At 31.2% G+C, this 22,780-nt stretch overlaps 1 protein-coding gene across 4 annotated transcripts in view; it reads right to left on the bottom strand.

Moving 5' to 3' along the window:
- Window positions 1-22,780, bottom strand: part of sv (paired box protein shaven) — a 92,792-nt gene that overhangs the window by 51,685 nt on the left and 18,327 nt on the right. Inside the window, exons 2-3 of one of the 4 annotated variants that reach the window (XM_089710274.1) lie at window positions 13,661-13,833; window positions 13,164-13,229 (exon numbers count right to left, since the gene is read on the bottom strand). In XM_089710274.1, coding sequence (XP_089566400.1) covers window positions 13,164-13,229; window positions 13,661-13,802 — 208 coding nt within the window. In that variant the 5' untranslated portion in view covers window positions 13,803-13,833. The remainder of the gene's footprint in view (window positions 1-13,163; window positions 13,230-13,660; window positions 13,834-22,780) is intronic. The other 3 variants (XM_089710276.1, XM_089710277.1, XM_089710275.1) reach the window with 3 other exon arrangements.

The following is a 22,780-nucleotide window of genomic DNA, read 5'->3' as shown; positions in this document are numbered from 1 at the left end:
TGTTTATTATTTTTTATACGAACACATTGTTTGTCAGTGTTGTTTCTAAATTTTTCATGAAGCTGTAAAAAATTCGAAATTTGAAGTCGCGTTCGATTTTTTTTAAGTAGGGGAAAGGGGCCTAAAGTGGGCATAGAGCCTAAAGAGGGCACTCAGTATAGTATCGGAATTTTAAATAATGGCGCGCGCGCGACTCGTGAGCACGATCCCCGCACCCCTCCCACCTCGCGGCAGTCGTTGGATTCGCTTGCGATCACGCATTTACAAGCTGCAACAAATAAATGTTTTTCGACGATTTTTGAAAAATATTGCAAGGTATGTAATATGTGTTCTTTTTATTTTGGTGTTTACAATCCTTTAACCAAAATTTGTTAGTTATTAAGTGGCTATCTGGCCATATTTTGGTTCCATAAAAATCCACGTGTCTAAAAATTTTGAGGTAGAATTTCGTCTGAACCTTTCAAATGTCGAAAAAGGCAAAGCGGGCAGGGTAAAGCGGGCACGCGCCCGCTTTGCCCCGTCCGCTAAAATGTTACATTCTTTTGTTAATTTGCTTTTTCGTTTCAGATGACCGCTTATAACCGGCGTCAATATAAGCGTAAAACTTCACAAGCCTCATGGCAACGCTCAACTATGCAGCAAGCAAAACGAGAAGTGCAAGAGTTAGGAAAACCTGTCAAAAAAGTAACAACTAATGATATGGGATTCCAAGAACGACATTGCAGACATCTTAAATCGGGTTCGTGTAATGTAAAGCTTGGTAGGTTTACTACTGTCTTTTCTACGGAACAAGAAATGGAGCTTTTGGAATACCCACATGGACTCTTTATTTTACGGGCTGTCTAAACATGAATTTTTGGAACTTGTATACCGGTAGGTAAGTATACAAGTTCCAAAATTTTTGGAATAATTTCCAGAATTACACTATTTTAGGATTTATAAATAAATAAATATACATATAAAATAATTGTATCGCTTATTAGAGACTAAATAATGATAGACTGTAAACAGGGCATTATTTTTCTAAATATTATTTCAGACTAGCGGTCCGCCCCGGCTTCGCCCGTGGTACATATTTACGTTTTCTCTACATAAAAACCATCCTCGTACTTCAAGGAATATAATAAAAAAAGAATTATCGAAATCGGTTCAGCCGTTCTCGAGTTATGCGCTTACCAACACATTTTGCGATTCATTTTTATATATAAGAAGATATATCTGGAAATATTGTGCCCAAAAGTTTAAAGCTCTTATGAAGTTCCTTTGTTTCATATATTCATTTAAAAATAATTGTATGACTGTTTGAAATACATAACTTATAAAATATTTTTGTGTCTTTTACTCTATTTATTATTGTATTTATTATTTGTGGCTGTATATTTTGGAATCTACTGTTTAAATCCAGGCCTGCACGCTTTACCCAACTACTGCCCGTTTTGCCCTAAACGAAAGCCCGCTTTAGGCCTCCCCTTCGGGCAAAGCGGGCAATCGTAGGCTTTTAGTAATCTGTTAATAATTATTATATACTTTAACTTTTGACAAATTTAACCACTTAGCATTCAAAAGTATTTATTAATGGAACTTTTGGCAAAAAAATAAATGGATTAACTTCTTTTCAAACTTCATTTTTTTTAATTTTCCCGTAAGGTGCCCCCTTTGGGCCCATCTCCCCTAATTTAGTGATGTGGCCATGTGTTAAATAGGAATCGATATTTTGAATTGTATTTAAATTTTTTCTATAATTATTTAGTTTAGGTATGTTATAAATGCAATGAATAAAATATTAAGAATAAATTATTATTAGGCAATTATTTCTCATTTTGATAAGTTAATGTCATAACTGTTTCAAATAAATACCTAAGGACCTATTAAATTAGTTTAATATATGTAACTATTTTTAAATTTCCACCGCTGTTGTTCTTTTCCACAAAAATATAATTTAATTAAATCATACATAAAACAAGCACATAAATTTGCATTAATTACTTCAATTTACGTAGGTTCGCGTTATTTATTATAATGAGACCTTCTATTTTTGGCAATAAACTTTACACTTGAAGAGTTTCGTTTTTTTAAGAATCTAATTGAAGAGCCATAGTGTCTAAGATCCGTTAAGTAACCGATTCTTAGTCAAAACCGATTCGTTTGGTTAAATTTCACCGGATTTTGGGCGATTTTCCGCTGTTTGAGCATACTCTTTCCGGTCGATGGCAGCAGGTGGTACTTCTCACGAGATTTTTTTAGTTATTTATAGAAATGATTACTCTATTAAGCACTAAAGCGCGATTAATTCATTATTTGGTACATATAAGATAAGGTAAATTTCCTATTTACCTACCTGCTGCAAAAGTGAGATTAAAGGTTTGTTTATCTTAATAAACAAACGAAGGTATAAGCTAAATTCAAACATTTATTCATTACTATAAAAATCTAACCACTTGTCATTAATTTTCCTACAATGCACGATGCATTGTAGGAAAATTAATGAAAAGCGATCAGCTTCATGACTCTCGAGTCAAAGCATGATTTGAAATGAATTTTATGTAATTGTTACACTAATTAATCTCTCATTTTATTCACTATAATGAAAACTGTATTTAATAAGCTATTATATGTATACTCGTTGTTTTTAATAAGCTATCGTTCTGATAGATATCTCTAAATACACACTGCACGTAGGTATAATCTAAATGATTATAATATATGAAGCTTATCCGTCGTATAGTTTCTTACACGTGTCCTGATATCACGTAATCACTGTATACGAATACATGTTATACGTATTATTACAAGTTAGCACTTTATCACTTCACTTGCACTAAATATCACTAATTTAAATACGTCTTAATCGCTTCGTAGACGTCTCAGTACAGATGAATAGATCTCGTTTTTGAGGTATATTTTACGGTTGGCTCGCTCAGAATCGATGGATTGTGACAAGAGGATCGGTTTTCTGATATCTTATGTCCGGCTTTGGCGTGGGATTGTTTTGTTCATTATGAAATTATTTATGTAAGAACGAGGAATCAATGCGGTCGCGTAATATTATTTTATCGACGTTAGTGCGTATAGCTACGTACGTCCCTCACTACAGGACTTGTGTGTAACATTTACTGTTTTCACGGTTAAATTGTAAAGAAATCTACATTACCTACCTACCTACTTCGATTTATCTTAAAGATGGCATTAGGTAAATAACTTTTTTTACTGAAATATAAAATATCAATGCCTGATTTAAGGAGGCTGCTAGTACAAAAGCATTTACTATCGTCGGAGAGGTAGGACTGATTTTTACGCCCAGTGCCTCAATATACGTAGGTTATATTGATGTGAACTTTCATAATGGAAGCTTTTTCATTGTCAATTTTATTACAGGATTCTCTTCCTATAACCAAACCTATAGTTTATGACGTAGGTAATGAATCTATTAGGAAAAACTACGATCGGGAAAATCAATGCAATATTAATATTTATTTTATTATGTATAGGTATACAAAGCTAATACGATCTGTATTATTTATTCACATGGCTCACATAACCGATCTCTGATTTAGACAGGTATTAGAATTACATGGAGTATTATTTTACACTACAGCTTATGTATCACTTGTGTATATAGTTTATACATATATATTTTTCCTTTGATATAGCGATTCTAGATTTAAAACCTCAATTCACAATAATATTACACTGCGATATAATATTATGATAGGTAAAAAATATAGATAAGAATCTCACTGCACCAATTAAATTATCGTTTTATCGAATTTAATAACACTGAAGACACAACACTAAACACAACACGCGCGAAAATTCGTCATTTCTTTTTCACGAATCACTTCCAAATTTGAAAATTTCGAATGTTGTTTTCATTAGCGCGTCAATATACTTTTTTTTTTAATCGAAGCAAAGGTTTTACTCGAAGCGATAGTTTATGGACAGATAATATTATCGGAACACAATTTTGTATCAAGTGACATGTATGTTTGGCAAATTTTGGCGGGATATTTCGCAGTCGACCGCGCGTCGCGATGACACGACACCCTCTACGGCACGTGGCGGATGGGACGCGTTCGGATACTACCCCTAGCTGTTGAGATAAGCTATTTTTTCATCTATATTTATATTTTTTAGTTATGAATGACGTTTATGTATATTCGGGGTCAGGAGTAGTTTTTACTCAAATAATATTTTTTGTAGGATCGGGTCGGGAGCAGTATGTTAATTCTTAATTCTATTATGATATGATATTATTTGAGAGGGGATGTTTTGTTTGTTAAATTAATCTCGTTCACAAATTAATATCTAATCTGGCATACCTACTTAGTATTTTTTTTTAAGTTTGAACGTTTTATTCAGAAGGTCCTAGTTGAAGTAACAAAATATCAAAAGCAGAAGCACACCTAAGCACATAATTATGAAAGAAATAAATAACATCTTAAATTATTTCTTGATTAATGTCCTGTTATGAAGTTTCAGTGCGGCACGACAGGTTATAAAAAGACAATTAAAATACCGTATGAAAACAGTAAACATTATCTATGATGATTTGTTTTAATATCACAAAACAAGCAGATATTTCGTCATATAGGTATATGTCATCATGCACATTGCACATGATACACTTACGATTGATTGTTGACTGTTTTAGAAAGATTTTTAAAAATAATTTTTGTTTAAAGTAGGTACATGTATTTTAAAACGATTTTTTTTTCATAAGTAGGTACCTATATAATTATGGTTTTATTATTTTAAAGCAGTATTAGTTCCAAGTTGAAAACTGATAGATATAGGTCATCTAGCGCCATCACTTTCCCACACTGGAAATAATACTGCAATAAGACATCATGGTAATCCCTCGGAAGATAAGGTAATTATTGATAATAACTTATAAGTGAGCTATCAGTGATTATTCAAGTGCTTAAATTATCATAATATGAAACTAGTGATTAACAAGTTTAAAATATCTACATTTTAGCGCCAATCTGAATAATCTGACCAATATTTTGCTGAAAGTATTAGTTTATTCTTCACTAGCTTTTTTGATACAGGCCCGCCCGCGTTGTCATAAACAAATTACATATATTGATGTAAAAACGTAATTAAAAGCGGTGCAGTAGTTTATGAGTTAATCGCGAACTGACAGACAGATGTGGTGGAAGTCGTAATGACACTGATGGGTAGGTAATGAGAAGTATGAATATAGTACTTACAACTGTGAAAAATATTTTTTATACCTACTGGTCATTTAATTATTACGATATCTATCGGTAAAAGGTGTGGATATACTTAACTGAATGTTAAAAATATAATATAACAAATCAATTTAATCTAAAATAATTTCACAGAGAGTTTCCGAACGCTCCCTTTGCCAACTCTCTCTATCGTGATTTTTGATCTTTGTTATCTCGCTCACACATTCCATTCGAAATTTGAATTATTCAAATATTATATCAAAGTTTAGTTTCTTTTTTGTTTGGGCTGAGAAATTATGCTGAGTCTGTTATAGATAGTGTTTTATTAAAAAAGGTAAGTATAAAAGTTTTAAACTAATGCTTTGTTTACAATAATAAGGTACCACAGAACCTCATGTTGGAATATAATTATGTACTATGATTTTTTATCGAGTAAAAAGCAGTGTTTTTCATACCTTAAAATGGCTCAAAACAAGTAAAACTTAAAATCATAACATCAAGTTCTAGTTTTGATATTGTATAATCAAGACGTCAATATATTATGTACTTATATCATATTAAATATAATAATATATAATATGCACTATCGGAATAATGGCTAATGGTTCTGTCTGTTCGACAAATTAGATATCGACAAGATAGTAGAGTAACCACTGTATTGCGGACTTGAGACAAAACTAAATAAAATGAAAGAGGAAGGAGTTTCTGTATGTTTATTATGGAAAAACTATAATTTATTTTTCAAAAAATTATAGTTTTTCCATAACAAACATATAACAACTTTTTAGATTTTTGTAGATAGATATCTCTTATCGAGGTATCTTTTTAATAACTGTTCTTTTTTCTTACAGTCAAAGGATGCTTGAAAGAAATAGCTTCGGGGAAGTTTGCTGACGCTTAATGTTATACAATTTATATTTATTTGTTTATGATAATTTCAAGATATGCAGCATGGTCAGTTATTTGTGTAAGTGCTTTGTTTTCACTGTTGTACACCTGAATAACATTTTAAAGACACGAATTAAGTTCACGGTCAGCCTTTTATGTTCCACTAGAATATTAGTTTTTCACCTATCGTTTTTTGGAAGGTATTTTATTTCACCCCCCTCTGGAATAGAACTCGGGACCTCTCATTTCTATGCTTAGGTATATCAAGATTGTGGAAGATTCTTCTCAAAATAAAATGTCTCAAGTTCCTAGTTTTCGTGGTAGGTAATGTGATTTATCTACAATTGTAATATACGATATGATTGATTGATCATTAATTCCACCAATGGCGTCCATTAGTGACAAATTATTTATTGCATTATTACTAGCATAGTGAACGCACGCGGTTTTGTCTGTCCTTTACATAGTTTTAAAGAAGTCAAATATTGTAAGATCTGTGGGTATGAGGTAATTATTTCTAATAGAAAGAACCTATGCAAGAATAGAAATTTGAAAATGTTTGTTAATTGACATCGTTAAATTAAATATTAATGTCAAAAATAACATTTTAACAATGTGAAATTAACAAAAGAAAGTGTTGCATTATTAAATGCCTACCTACTTACTTGTTCATAAAAAATTATGTAGCTGAAAGCTTTAAGTTTTAACAAAGATTTTTTAAACTATCACTCACAAAAAACCTTATTAAAAATGGATTCAGTAATTACAATCAGTTCTATTTAAATAAAGACATTTGTTTCCAATAATCGTAAGCTTTCTCAAATCAATCACAGCTTCAAAAGCAAATCTATTACAGCGTACTAAGGTTGAAAATCGATTGACTGTAGAAGGCTTTGTTTTATGTCAATTACGAATTTAGAATTAAATTTGATTGGGCGGTGAGCTGTCAAAAATTAAGTGAGGCGGGATAATCGAGCGGAACGAAGGAATATACAGCTGTCTCTGTCTTGTGTTTTTAAATCTAATGGTGTGGAGATTTTTTAATATGAGATTGTTTTTTTGGTTTTCTTAGTTACCAATAGCTTTATTATCTTTATGGATTGACTGATAGGTAGGTATATGAATATGATTTGTTATATTGTGTTTGTATTTAGATAATAACATTTTGTGTGTAGATATTGAAATAACATTTGTTTTATATTCCATAAAAAAGTCTAAATGCTCGAATAGATTTGCCAGTAGGTACCTAAATTATTCTTCTTAGGGCCGATTTTTCAATGCTTGGATAAAACTTATCCGTCCAATAAAGTATTACACGATAATATTAAAATGTCACGTAAACTGTCAAATACGGGCAATTAGAATACGTTTTTAAAATGGTAGTTTTATACATTATTCGACGAATAAGTTTTATCCAAATTGCAAATTGCATTAAGCATTGAAAAATCGGCCCTTAGTAGACATAATTGACATAAACCCGTCAAAACAACTCTTGACTGCAAAAATCATTATAACAGAACGGACGAACAGCTTATAACTGAAGGCATCGGACTTAACCACTTTTGACTGATTCTTGCAGTCAAAAGTGGTTTTAACCAGCTAGGTATGAGTTTTACTCTAACATTTCTACATCGATTATTCCCATTTGTACCTAAAGATGACACAATTTCAGAAAAATCGAAGTCATATCTTTGCTCTTTTAAGTCAATAACGTAACAATTATAGGTTTCTACTTTTCTAGGTTTGTTGTTCTCGCACTTATACAACTCTAAGCTTCAAAACTACTTAGTTTCATCAGATCAGTTCATCAATTTTGGCGATATTGAGTATCTAACATTGAAATTTTAAATAGGTAATATTATCATAGATTTATATTTAAAAGCAAGTTTGTAACACAGACTATCCAATTTGTTACGCGACGGGACTCGAAGGCGTGACCCTCGTTTCAATAAACCGGTTTTCGATAAAAAATATACTGATAATATAAATTATATTTGCGTGATATTAATATTGTAATGATTTTCTTGTTTGCTTGGTTTTTGTTCACACTTTTAAGAAAGTGATTTTGTGGTACAATTTTCAACCGACTTATAAAGTGGTTCCAGTAACTATGTAACAAGATATTTAATATTTATATTTCTGCAAGATATCTAGATTATCCTATCATTTATAGTGTCCGACCGAACTTTTGGTTTCGGTTTCGGTTTCGGCCGAGTTTCGGCCAAAAATCAAGTTTCGGCCGCAGTTTCGGTTTCGGCCAAAATCGGCCGAAACTTTTGCCGAAACCGAAACTTATTTCGCAAGTTCAGTGAACTTAGTTCACACACGTTCACGCTCGCCTAAATCTTCGTTTTCCTCGGCAACGCTTTGACGGACGCTGTCAAAGCGTTGGTTGACCCACGCTGGTGGAAACAATTTTTGATGTTGAGATTGGAACTGGGTGTGATAGTAATTAATAATTATTATTTTTATATAAGAGGTACCTTAAAGAGACTGATTATTCTTCTAAGTACAAATACCAATCCAAAGTATTAAAGACTCTTTAATAAAGAGGAAAATCTCAAAATACCAAAACTTAGTATTTAAAGTAATAGTAACAATTACTGATTTGATTTAGATGACTGATTTTACTGAGAACTTAATTTGAAAAAATAATAAAAATTAAAATTGTTATTATTAATATTTTAAAATTAATATTATTTTTTTATTTTATATTAAATAAATGATTACAACAAATTTAATATATACTGTGTTTTCATTTCATGCCCTAATTAAGGCAAAATAATAGGTAAAATGCACCAAAGTTCAGTATTTTTAGAAATTTCATACTTGACCACGTGAGTTTCGGTTTCGGTTTCGGTTTCGGCCGAAACTGAAGCCACGGCCGAACATTCGGTTTCGGTTTCGGTTTCGGCCTGGAAACCAGTTTCGGTCGGACACTAAATTCATTTATTATGTCGCTTGTAAAAAAATACAATCGAATCCATTACCGTAATTTTAACCGATTTAAATCCGTCAATTTTTTTTTCCAACAGAAAAAAATCCGGATTTAAACCCGTCCATATAAAAACGCATGCGCCAAGAAAACCGGAACCAATCTCGACACATCAGCTGAGAAAGTAATCGAACCCGCGACCGCAGCCACTTCCCTGGGAACTTGGTGCATGGGAGCAAGAAATGTATGGATATTTTCTTTTTTTATCCTCTGGAAATAGTTACTAGATCGATAACTGATAAAAACGAAATAATATTATAGCACAGATAATATAATATCTACTATACTAGTAAATAGTAATTATAGTATAGGTACTTGTATGTGACTCAAAATGTAGCTTTGAAGGTTTGAAATCGGTCCATTAGTTTGTGTAAAAACATTATAAACATACATACCTACATAACTACTTTCTTCTCTAGGGATAATAATTCTTGTATTATAGTACCTTATTAATATGTCGTATATCTAGGTAGTAGGTACTAATTCCATAACCACTTAATCAATTAAGCATCACAAATTAAAAATCCTTTTTAACCTCAAATTCAAAAAAATGCTCAAAATTTGAAAAAAATTAACCCGTCAACCAGCTCCTAGAATTTGAAAAAAGAACGCCGTATTCGAAATTCAAAAAAGTTCCAATTTTATCGCTATCTATAGTCCATACTCCATACCTATATTAGTTCACCGCTTGTCGCTCAGGGCGACGGTCACGTAGCGTTTTTTCTTGAATTTCGCTTTCGTTGTGCGTGACTACTAAATATCGGGGCCGGGACTTACGGATGTTAAAGAATAGTATAAAATATGTGTATAATGTTTTCAGTATTTTTGATAATGCAAGGCTTTGTAGATATGTTAACATGTATCTATATGTAGTATGTAGATGTGTTATATTGTAGGTTATACCTAAGATTTTTTTTACAGTTTAAGACTTTTTTAAATTTAAAGAGAATTTACAGTAGGGGAGACAGAACTTTTGCAGTTATGTTATTAAAGATAAGTTTTAATTTACATAAGTAGTTATTATCATATTTTGGACACATATTATAATTATCTCAAAATATAATCTAAATTATCATAATTTTTTTTAAAGTTAAGACTTTCTCCCAATAAAAGTATTATCAAAATTGGATCAGAAATTTTAGATGTTATACAATCAACACCCAAACTGAACTCTGTTTTTTGTAAACAATAAAGTAGTCACGTTTGCTACTACACAGAGACTGCTGTAACACTACGGAAGTGATTTTGAAATTTAACTATTTTTTGACATTTTATTGTATTCGTTCGAAATCTTATTATATATATAAAAATGAATCGCAAAATGTGTTGGTAAGCGCATAACTCGAGAACGGCAGAACCGATTTCGATAATTCTTTTTTTATTATATTCCTTGAAGTACGAGGATGGTTCTTATGTAGAGAAAACGTAAATATTATGTACCACGGGCGAAGCCGGGGCGGACCGCTAGTGCTCAATAAATATTTTGATTGAATTATTTACAATTTAATGTGCGCGACACTTATGTTAAATTCTTTTAAAATAAATAAAATCCTAATAATAAAGCTAAAATATATCTGCCTATACAATTCAAATAGAGAAAGAGTGTTTTATTGAACACAGCATTTACGGAGATTGCATATTACACTTACAAATAAAAACAATTTTATAAAATTACTATATTAATCAATCTCTTTCGCTCTCATTAAAAGGAATTACGATTTAATCAAACTTCCGAATTATAATTGAATGCATGCAATTATATAAATTAGTACACTTTACAAATGGCTCGTTTATTGTAATTGTTGCAAAAATCAATTATTTACACGCACAGTTGTAGATGTCTGTTCAACTTTAAATCAAGTTTTACTGGAACAATTTTGATAAGAATTTTAATAATTGTAGTCACGTTAGGTTTACACTGTGTAGAGACTTATTTCACTAGAAAGCTTTGTTATTATTGAGTGATATAGATTTTATTATTGTATTTTGTCCCGCGTAATTTCAGACATCTCTAGAGCGTTTTGCTAGTGAAAAATATCAACTGCACTATAAGTTAACCCTACAAATGTTGTTCTAGACTCTAATCACCTATTAAAATGAAATATGTATGTATTACATTTTACAACCTAGGTCTTCTCAAACTTTTTTGCATACCAGTAGATACCAGTTACACCAAAAAAAAAATTAGAAAAAAACGCTACAGCCTACAGGTACTACGTAAGCAAATCCCCGTGTAATATCTAGTATCATATAAATACGTATAAAACTATGACCTATATTCCAAAAGGGCCACCGCTCATTCATGGCGACTCGCGGGTGAATGGGGCTTTTTTGTGCGCTTACACTTGACTAAATCGCTGTGAAATTACTTGCCGGCTGCTGCTTTTGTGGTGCGGTTGTAGTGACGGCGATAGATTTGAATAATAAGTACTTATTGAAAAAACATGCCAGTGTGATTTGTTAATTTTTTTTGTGTTTAATGTGAGTCATTAAAATCTGTCGTATGAAAATAAATAGGTATTCAAAAAAATATTACGAATATTACTGAGAGCCAAGTTTATGATTTTTTTTTGTCCTTGATTTCAATCATACAATTAGGGTATATAAATCTCAATAACATATTCCGAATATAAATAAATCACATTTTTTCATAAAATATTGTACAATAACAATGCTGCTAAACAGGCCGTCAACAATAACGAGGATTGTAAAAAACTGTATGTATACTATTTAAATATTTTTAACAGATGAAAAAGCATTATTGCTGTGAAATGTCAAAGAAAATGAGCATTATTTGCTATTTTATAATCAGAGTGCCTAACTTTAATATCTATAGCCTGTAAAATATTGATGATACGTGTAACTGTAAGTGTATGATACACATGTTATTGTAAGTGTATGATACACATGTCATTGTAGGTAATGTATATTGTATAAGCCAGAAGTAAAAAACGAAACAGCCAATAAATTGTTGTTATCATTGATTTTGGTCTGAACGCAATTTTCTTTAAATAGGATAAAATGTTTTATCCTATATATAACTAATTAATAAAATACGTTTGCATTCGTTTCCGAAGCCACGCTTTTTCACTATAAAGTATAAACATAGCACAACTATGCTATCTAACTATAAAATCCGCTAATCGCTATCAGCTTATAAAACCGCTACCACTCGCACCACAAACAGTTCATCCATACATAATTCAAATTTTAGTGACTCATCGTCTGTCTGTATCGTCGTATTGGAATATTCACATGAAATAATACTTTTAGTGTACCGGGTTCGATTTCTACGAAAACAAATTTGTAACCTTTAATAACTATTTTGTTGATTTTTTTTTTATAATGGACTATAGTATGTTCTGTATCTATTTTAAATATAGGTAATTATAGTATGTTTTGACTCTAATTAATATTTATTTAAATTGGATTATAAGTGAAATTGTTTGTAAACAACTAAAGTTGAATTCATAATTGATAATTATATAAAAATCTAATCAAATCATAACAGTGGATTTTGTAATAATGTTTACAAAAAGTAGGTAATTACTGAACACAATTTAATTGTGTTTTGAATCCGATCTGCTTGCATAACGGTATTGTTATTCTTTACTTTCACTTAACATTCACTCAGCTTTCTTTAGTATTTTTCTATATTCATAATGGATTCTCATTTCTATTTTATAATCATTTAGTTTTATTTACTTTTAGCACGTCTGGAATATTTGTCAAAATTATCACAGAAAAAAAAATCATGTCCACTACCTCATTGCACAATATATCGATTGCAAACTTGTGCAAAAACATCAAGTAAGTATTTTAAAATGATACCTATACCTATTACCTACCAAAAAAATCGAACTAAAATATTAAATAATATTTACTTTGTAAGAATGAATTACAAATTAAGTAATTTAATAAGAACATTCGATTTTCGAACACAAAAAAATCTATCCTTAAAATTTACAAAAATCGAAGCCTTGAAGTGTACCGTACTATACATTCGAAATGATCCTTATGTATAGTCCAGACTTCAATAAAATAATAATAAAATAAATTACTATAAAAGATAGTAATTCAACTACCTGACTTACCGTCTCCGCTCTGGTTGCTGCTGTGGGCGTGGTACTGCTCATCTGAAAATTCGTACTCTATGTTAGATAAGCACATCTGCTCTCGATATAATGATTCATCTTATGATATAAGTGGGAATGAATGAATAAATAAATAATAGCATCTAGCACTTATACAAGTTCTATGAATATTTATTGTTGTACAAATTATTTTGTTTGTTTTGTGTTGTCTTTGATAGACAGACAGTTCAATCAAACGAATACAGAAACAAATGCAAAGAAAAGCCGTTATTCATAAGTATGATCGGCAAAATATTCCGAAATATTGAATGTAATTTCTAATTTCCACTTGAGGCAGAAATTGGAATATTTATTTCTTAACCCTTTCTCGATAAACTTTCCTCAGTGCGGTAATTTTTGAGTTTATCGCGATCGGACAGACAGACGCCCGTTTTCGATTTTGAACACACACACGAAATAATAACCGAGTAAATTTCCAGAACCCTCACCTCCATTCCTATGGTCATTGCTCATCAGCTCCTGACTCTGTATGGGGGGGTGCAGCAGCTTCTGGGGCCCATCCATCCCCTCCACCTCGAGCAACGGCGCGTGCTCATACCCGTGGACCACCAACGGCGTGTGCAGGTCCATCCTATCATTGAGCTGTTACCGCGAGTGCATCCTGGAACAAATACTTTAATGTTATTATATTCCTCTTTTTCAGATGGGAGATACGGCCCTTTGGAAGGATTACGTGGGGACATAGGTTCAACACGTAGCGGCCATTTAGAGAACTTTATGGTGTTGTAAGACACATAATTATTATTAATTTGAATTGAATTTAATTGAAGTTGATTAAGTAGATAAAAATTAAATTTATATTAGGAGGCAGGCTTCGTCAGTTGCGGTGTTTGTTACCACGCAAGTTAATTAAACAACTTGACATAAGTAAGTAAAGCAAATTATTTATGTCAATAGTTTAGAGAGACCGGCTTCATAGCTTGTGACGATTTGGCAGGCTTGTTGGGCTTGCGCACGTGTGCGGTGTTCTCTACCAGGCAATACGAGTGTCGAGTAAATTGATTGTTACGGTCGTGCATTCAAAATACTCGTTGTTTTATGAGAAAAACGCAGCTTCTAAAAAATTTGTGACTAAATATTTTCTGCCTCAATTCGCAAAAGTCGAAATAAATATAATATTTAAATTACTACATAACATAGATACATAATGAATATTATAATCTAGTGTTAAACAGATAACCTAAAGCTAGAATATAAATCACTTGGTTCCGTTTCCTAACGTTTTGTATGAAAGTCCCAGGTTCGTGCCCGGGCCAGCCATTGTTTTCGCGTTACTATGATTTACGAATACAATGCCTGGTATAAATTATTAACTAGCCGCTGCTTCTGGTTTTGCTCGCTTTTTTATTTAAAGTGCTTGACAAATAATATCGTACGTAGTACGTAGAATTGAATTAAAATTGTTTAGATGTTAATTTTGTTTGTTTTTAGGGGATAATTATTGAATCGATTTAGTTCATATTGTTTACAGATTACATAATATAGATTGATGTCTAGAATAAAAGGTATAGTGTAAATTTTAGCCGAGTACCAAAAAGGTAGCGAAAGTATTTTAGAGCTTAAATAATTGGAAAGTTGAAAAAAATCGTACATTTCTATAATAAATTTATATGTATACTTTTACCTACTTAATTATATCATCGTCATAAATCTACATAGTTTTCAAAAGTCACTATTTCTTTATACATCTTGTAAAAATATTATTTTAAAATAAGAGCCACATCCATCTTTTGCAAAACTTCCCGTAATGTCCTTGCAAACCTGCTATTGTTCAAAATATACACTGTTTGCCGTAGAATGTGTAATGTGTTAAAATATTTATATGAAACCAACCTAGTAATTCTTAAATAATAAATGCGAATATTTGTAACTACAACGTCAAAATAGATGTACCTATCTCGATTATATATTTTAGCAAAAAGAGAGCTTATTGTCTGAATATAGCACATATTATGTACTTCTAATTGCTAGGGCTAGTAAAAGCCTAGTTATTAATTATTTTTATTTATCTTGGTAATAACGCTAAGATGAATAAACTTATTCTATAGTTTATGTTTTTTAGGAATATTTAATAAATCGCTATCACTTATCACTTGAAGTTCAACAAAAACGCGATGCGCAAGGCTATGGGAATCATTTTTACAATACATTACAGAACACATGATATAACTTATTAAGGATACATCCATAGAAATCTAAATAACAAGACACTAGAAGTCGTAAGCGTGCGTGACCTTGTCGCCACTCAGGTGATTTTCACATCACCAGTGCATTCGTCACTGTTCAGTTGCTCTGGAGACGTATGAGTGTATACATGGTGTGTTTCAGCAATTCCCATTGCGGAAATTCTTCCACAAGTTGTAATTATACTTATAAAGGAATAATATTTCATCGGAAAATATTTTTTTTTAGAAATAATGCCGGTTTTCCTTAAAATTATAGAATATTTACAAGTATTACGAGTGTCACCATAGTAATCGAAATAACAATGAATGACGAAGTCGACCATTCTTATTATCACGTTTGTTCGTATAGGAGCAAAAAGTCTCATATACTTAAGGATGTTATTCTAAAATAAACCGTAAATTCGTGCGTTAGGATACATATTCAAAAGCTTAATTTAATAGTTAAGTTAGTTTTCACTAAAATCAAGCTGTCCAATAAAAGGCATAGTTTACTTGTGTGTACTGTTTAGCTTTCGGTTTGAATGTGTTGATTTTGGCGACAGCGGTTTTCATACGAATTATGACATTATAGCACTTCTATGTGTCTTGTTATTTAGATTTCTATGGATACATCGTACGATAAAGTGTCAAAATATTGTTACTTTGTATAAAAACTAAATAGATGTTGATGAATTTCAAACTTAATAACTTGATCGTAATTGCCAGTCTGCATTCAATTCTCCAATACTATATCGACATTTACTATGAAAAATGTAGCAACACAGGGATTTTTTTTTTGTCTATATTACTTTATCGATTTATGATTTACCATTATACCATTTAAAATTGCTCAAATCCTAAACATATTTAATACCTATACAGAATTTCATTTTCGAAATTTTAAAGTACAACATGATTTCATTCAATTTTTTTACATATATCCCGAGATATATCTTCACGATAAATACCACGTAAACCCGGTCCATTCACACGTCTGCTGATGTGAATCTTGTTGATGTCTATCAAATTATTTACGTCTATATGTGTACATAATAAATACATAGAATAATTACGATTTGTCAGAACTTAATTGTATGTTTTTTTTTTACTAGAAGATGAGGCGTGGCTGTGACGAAATTTATAGACAAAAAAAAATTTGCAAAAAATTATTCAAGCAATTATCGATCTTCTTTCCATAGAGTTTTTATCATTAGAGAGTTTTTAAGTGTTGGATTAGGATATTTAGGATACCTACTTAGGATTCGTAGTCACAAATATTATTTTTCTCTGTTCGTATAAATATCAATTATTTCGAACACCACCGTCTATATTACCTACATTTTTATTTTTCTCGCACACAAACCTCTCTTCCCGTCCCATACTAAGTTTATCTCAAAATTAGGTGTTAAAATACAAATAAAAAATTAAATTTGTAAGTAGTAATCGTGTATAAATCTCTGGGTGACAATTTGACTGCGCTTTCTCACGCATTAGCGATAATGATGTGACAAGATCCTAACAGAGGGTCTGAGTTGTAAAAAATGTAATTCAGTTTTATTTTGTACAAAGTTATAAATAAAATAAAACTAAAAATCACGACTTTACACTAATCGAAAACATATTATTAAAATCCGCCATTTCATTATCCGTAGAAATATAATCTAACCTAATATATTAATAAAGCTGAAGAGTTTGTTTGTTTGAAGGCGCTAATCTCAGGAACTACTGATTTGATTTGAAAAAAAATGTCGGTGTTAGATAGCCTATTTATCGAGGAAGGCTATAGGCTATAATATATCATCACGAAAGACCAACAGGAGCGGAGTGCCCCCGTGCTAACCGAGCGAAAATCTTTTGAGTAGGTAACACCAGTTATCTTTTCTTATTCCATGTTCGGGCAAAGCCGGGTCAATAAGTTAGTTCCTAACAAATTCATTAACATCCTCACATTATCTGTAGAGAATAAAACAAGATGGCGGTTCTCACGTTGACAAAAAGCAATGACATTGAACCGAGCGATTGACTCACAGCCGAAATGTAGACAAAGGTATATTTAATTATGAACAATGTGACCATAAATGTTGATAATTTGGGATATTTTTGAAATAAAAATAACAGTTATTATAACTGAACACAGTAACGAGGTGACCTGTTAATTTAGGATACAGTTGTGATGTAATAAAGTATCTATAGGTCATTTATCTACGTAGAGTTAAAATTACCTAGGTAATAATTCAAAATATGTTCCCAAAGTCAGGACAAGTTATGCTTTCTGTGAGACTTTTAATTTTTACCTATCATTTAACAAATGACAAGTATAATATTTTAATGGTTTATGTATTGCGTGACCTTCTCTCAATCTTTTTGATTAAAGTTGTTGATCCTAGCCATAGCTGTACTATTTCTTATACAGTGATTGAGATATCAGTATCACTAGTTAGTACCTACACTATAAAAAGTAAAAACATTCAATTAAATGTAAAAATAACCTGCATGATTTTTTGGATTTATCGCTTAAGTAACAAAAACGTATTACCTATAAATTTTGAATAACATATTTTCAGCAGATTTACTGGAAAAACTATCATATGTAAAAGCAAAAAATCCCCAATAAAACAAAACGTATACACACCCTATCCACTTATCCAACAAGCTCGTAAAACCCGCTGTTATTTATGTACATCCTATCAAATACAAAAAGCCATTAAATATATAGATAAATTATTTTTATGAATGCTTTGTGATTTTCATTGTTACCTTGTCAAAATATCAGAATCGTGTTTATGCTTAGCAAGGAAACAACATATTATAAAAATCATTAGGTATTTCTTTTTATTTGTTTCATTTCTCATATAACACAAATGTTAAAAATTAATGAACTGAATAGACTAACAATTATTAATGTATCTATTCAAATTAGTCAAACTCTATACTCATTGTTTCATATTTCATTGCCTGGGGGAGGAAGATCTAACAAAACTATGTTGGTATTGGCGTGAAAAACTGATAAACAATGTATGTTTGTTAATGTATTTAGTTATTGCAAGCAATTATCTGCAGAATAAACGTATTAAGTAAACGTAATTGGAACACATTTTAAGAAATTTTAACGTAAATTCTAATCATGTTAAAAATAAAATAACACTGTCTATAGTCTGCATATTATACTATTAGTAACTATTAAATAGTCTGCATATTATACTATTAGTAATTAATTATTCAAACCAATTTATAAATAGAAACATTCCACAAGATAGGATAAACGTTAAATTGTTTCACAAAATATAACGAGGGCTGCAATTACTATTGGTGCGTGAAAATTTCGATGAAAAACGTACAAAAATAAGTCATTTTGTAAACAATGGTAATTTTACGGTAGATTTGCTGCGTGACCCCTGCGTAAGCGCACCACGATTAACCCCCTTTCGAGTTACTATGGACTCTCGATCGGTAATCGCCAATTATAATATTGAATACGAAATTAAGAAAATTACATAGATAATAGGTACAATATAATATTATAATATAGTTTTTGATGAGAAGCATCTGAATACTAAATAATGAATACATTCAACGATCGATGTAAAAAGTGATAGGTAGTTTTCATTTGACACTTGTTTTTGGGTGGTCCTTGATCCACATGTAAGATGAAAAATACCTGAAAGCAATTTACAAAGGAGCTATGTACTTTAAATTTCTACCAGTAAATAGATGTGAAATGCAATTGTCTCATATATTATGCAAAAGACAGTGATATTTATAATCTGTCCAGTTTTATTATCTCACTAGCTTACCGCCCGCGGCTTCGCCCGCTTTGTCTAAAACCTAATAAATTATATACTAAAACCTTCCTCTTGAATCACTCTATCTATTAAAAAAAAACCGCATCAAAATCCGTTGCGTAGTTTTAAAGATTTAAGCATACAAAGGGACATAGGGACAGAGAAAGCGACTTTGTTTTATACTATGTAGTGATAAATACAATCAGCTTTCTGCTGGTGAAAAAATGTGTTTATGGAGTTACTAACACATAAAGAATCCCGATTTTTACCAACAAACCTGCATTGCAGTTTGACACAAGTACCTATACACTAAAAATACTTTCTAGTTACAATAGTAAAACAACCCCCACATACCGATGGTCAATCCCTCGCGTGACCATTACCACCCCTATTTGAATAATAAACTCGATTTCCGTCAAGTGGCATTTTAATACATGCTTACCCACGCTAATTTATGTGTGAAATGGTATTAACTTGGTAGTATTTAATTTAGGGAGCATGACGAAATTATTCAATTATGCATTTTTATTTGTGTCGCAATTTGATTTCATTTTCATCTCTCTATCCTGATAGAGGAGAGAAGTTCTTAAAAAACCTGTTTTTTAAGAACTTCTAGATAGAACCGCTTTTAAATATGTTAGTTAAAATGACAAGAATTTGTGCATGAAAACGCTAGCTTTTCGCCCACATCTCAAAAAACATAGTACTTAAACCATAGTACTTAAACCTATCCATGTTCTATCCATGTACTATCTCCGTACCAAATTTCATACAAATCCGTTCAGTGAAGAAGAGACAGACAGACAGGGTTATTTTCGCATTTATAATATTGTAAGTGACGGTTACGGATATAGTACTCAAATCCTGAATAAACTATCAATGTGTTTATAAACATATCCTGAAACTCTTTCATTTATTTCATTATAATTTACATAGTGTTTACATACAATTACAATTACAATTTATTACAATATACAATTTATATTCGAACTCTATCAGGAACTCTATCCTAGAGTTTTGTAAGCAAGCATAAAATAATTTAGCATTTTACTAACTAACTACGAAAACTCGTTTAAATATGCCATTTTTTACTCCATCCATACGGTATTAACGAAGGTAATTAGTAATTACACAGATAATTCCGTGTTATATCTTTTTAATAATTACTTATTACGCGCTAGACATTTTATAAAACCACGTGTTAAAGAGAATACGAAAGTATTATAAATGACATAATATGCCATTGTGCATATTTCTCATGACCTAGACATTGATAATATGGGAAATAGAACGTTTTTATTTGCTACCATTGTTTATAGATTATGTGACTATGCGATTATATGAACCTCAAGGGTTTTGTTAGTTTAACATTTTGGCCTTTAAAATATCAAAGGCATTGTAGCTTGGCAAGGGATGAACTGATTTCAGTGTGCTTTTGCCATAACTTGTCTATCGTAATGGTTTTACCTGTGTTGTAATTATCGAAGTGGTCACTAAATGGTCAAATTGACGATTTAGTGTATCTTCATACTGTAGCTGCTACATATTTTATATTATACAGTTTCGTATTATCTACAGCGTAGATTTGTCGAATTCATTATTGACTTACGTTTCATCGGAATACGTGTAGTGGAGCATACGTGAGATTTTATAGTACCTATTTCAAATTTTAACAAGTGACGATCCTACTCTATTTATTCTAGAAGACTAAAACATACGTTTCAATAATTATCGCCTTCTCGTGAGATATTAGAATACTCCCCCTAGTAGTGTTTCGTATCACACTACAGAAAGAATATACTTATATTTCAGTACTATATTTTCATAAAGCATTTTTACAATAATTAAGCCTAATTCAGAAGCTAGTTCAATGAAAGTGCCTTTTCCTTTCACGCTTATACAATGTGACATAACACATTTCGCATGACCTTAGCATTGGCGTCGTGGGAAATAATGATACTGATTCTTATGGTAATAGCTGCTATGCGCGATGAGGTAATAGTTTTTGAATTATGAAACAGCGCCATCTAGTTTTAAAGGAAGTAAAGTTTTTAATATGGTTACTGAAAAACCTTTGCCTGAAAACGTACTAGCTTTCCGCCCGCGTTTTTGTTCGTTTTGTCTAAATGGTTGTCTAAACACTAAACCTTCTCTGAAAAAAACTCTATCAATTAAAAAAATCACATCAAAATCGTGTTGTTTTAAAGATTTAAGCATACATACAGCGGAAAGCCACCTTCTATACTAATAGGTACCTATCCTACTAAATACTAATATTATAAATGCGAAAGTTTGTGAGGAATGAGGATGTGTGTATGTTCTAATATTATAAATGCGAAAGTTTGTGAGGAATGAGGATGTGTGTATGTTTGATACTCTTTCACGCAAATACTACTGAACCGATTCCAATGAAATTTAGCTCACATATAGAGGGTAACTTGGATTAACACATAGGATAGGTTTTATCCCGGAAATCCCACGGGAACGGGAACTATGCGAGTTTTTCTTTGAAAACGCGGGCGAAGCCGCAGGCGGAAATCTAGTATGATATAAGACTTAGGACACTTTCAGAAGAGTTTTTTTAAATCATCATATTATAGAGAAATTGTCACCATTGCATACTAAAGTTAGTTATATCTCATTTTATACTTTAGTTAATAGTTAATATTGTGTACCTAGGAAAATATAGAATAACTAAAAAAAAACCTTATCGTATGAACACACGTTTAACCTTGCTGTGACCTTGACTTCTGTACTGACTAACTGTGACTCAGAAGTCAGTTTTATTCATTGTTGTTTTGAAAAAAACTGTGTGTGGTTTAAAATCTGATCGTCGATTTAAATTATATTTACCTGTGTTCCATTGCACCTATCGCGATGAAACGTTCTACAAATCTGCATTGTGATAAGGAAACAACAATAATATTAAATATTATCATCGATACGTGGTATGGGAACAAGGATATATTATTATGTATCATCGCAATAAGTGGAGGGAACTCTTTAAAATACTTACGGGAAGATGTCCAACTAATTATACTATGCAATTAATGTAGAAATTGTCTAATAATATTGTTCCTTGTTACACATATTACGTTAACTAAAATGTCCACAAATAAAGCATATTATCTTGAAATAATAATAAGTCATAGAATTATTTCGTTAAGTACTGTTTTACGAATGTTTTTCAATCAAGTAGGAGCTTTCTAAATTTCTAATATATAATATCAAGTCTCTATAAAATACCGGAAAAAGATTTACAATTTTTTTACAATTAACCATTTGATTGATTTTAGGCGCACAAACAAGTCAAATATTATTGTTAGAAGGAAATACCCAATCAGTGACGTAAAAGATATTTAATTTAAATATTCATGACTTTTTCATCGTGTTTTCTTTCATTGTTCTATAATAGATAATTATCGGTTGAATGACCTCACAGCTGGTAGCATTTTCTAGACAGCCTTAGTAAAATACTAATTTTTTTTTTTACTGTACATATAAAACAATTAAGTTTCTTATTAATTAATCTATTTGTATCAGTATTTGTATAAATGAAAAATTTGTATGTGTGTGTCAATTAATTATTAAATAATGAATT

This window comes from Colias philodice, chromosome 24 (assembly GCF_061535455.1).
Source record: "Colias philodice isolate Cphi_HAF_F1 chromosome 24, ilColPhil1 Martin Lab GWU primary, whole genome shotgun sequence".
Classification (NCBI taxonomy): domain Eukaryota; kingdom Metazoa; phylum Arthropoda; class Insecta; order Lepidoptera; family Pieridae; genus Colias; species Colias philodice.
This window is presented reverse-complemented; position numbering and strand designations above follow the sequence as displayed.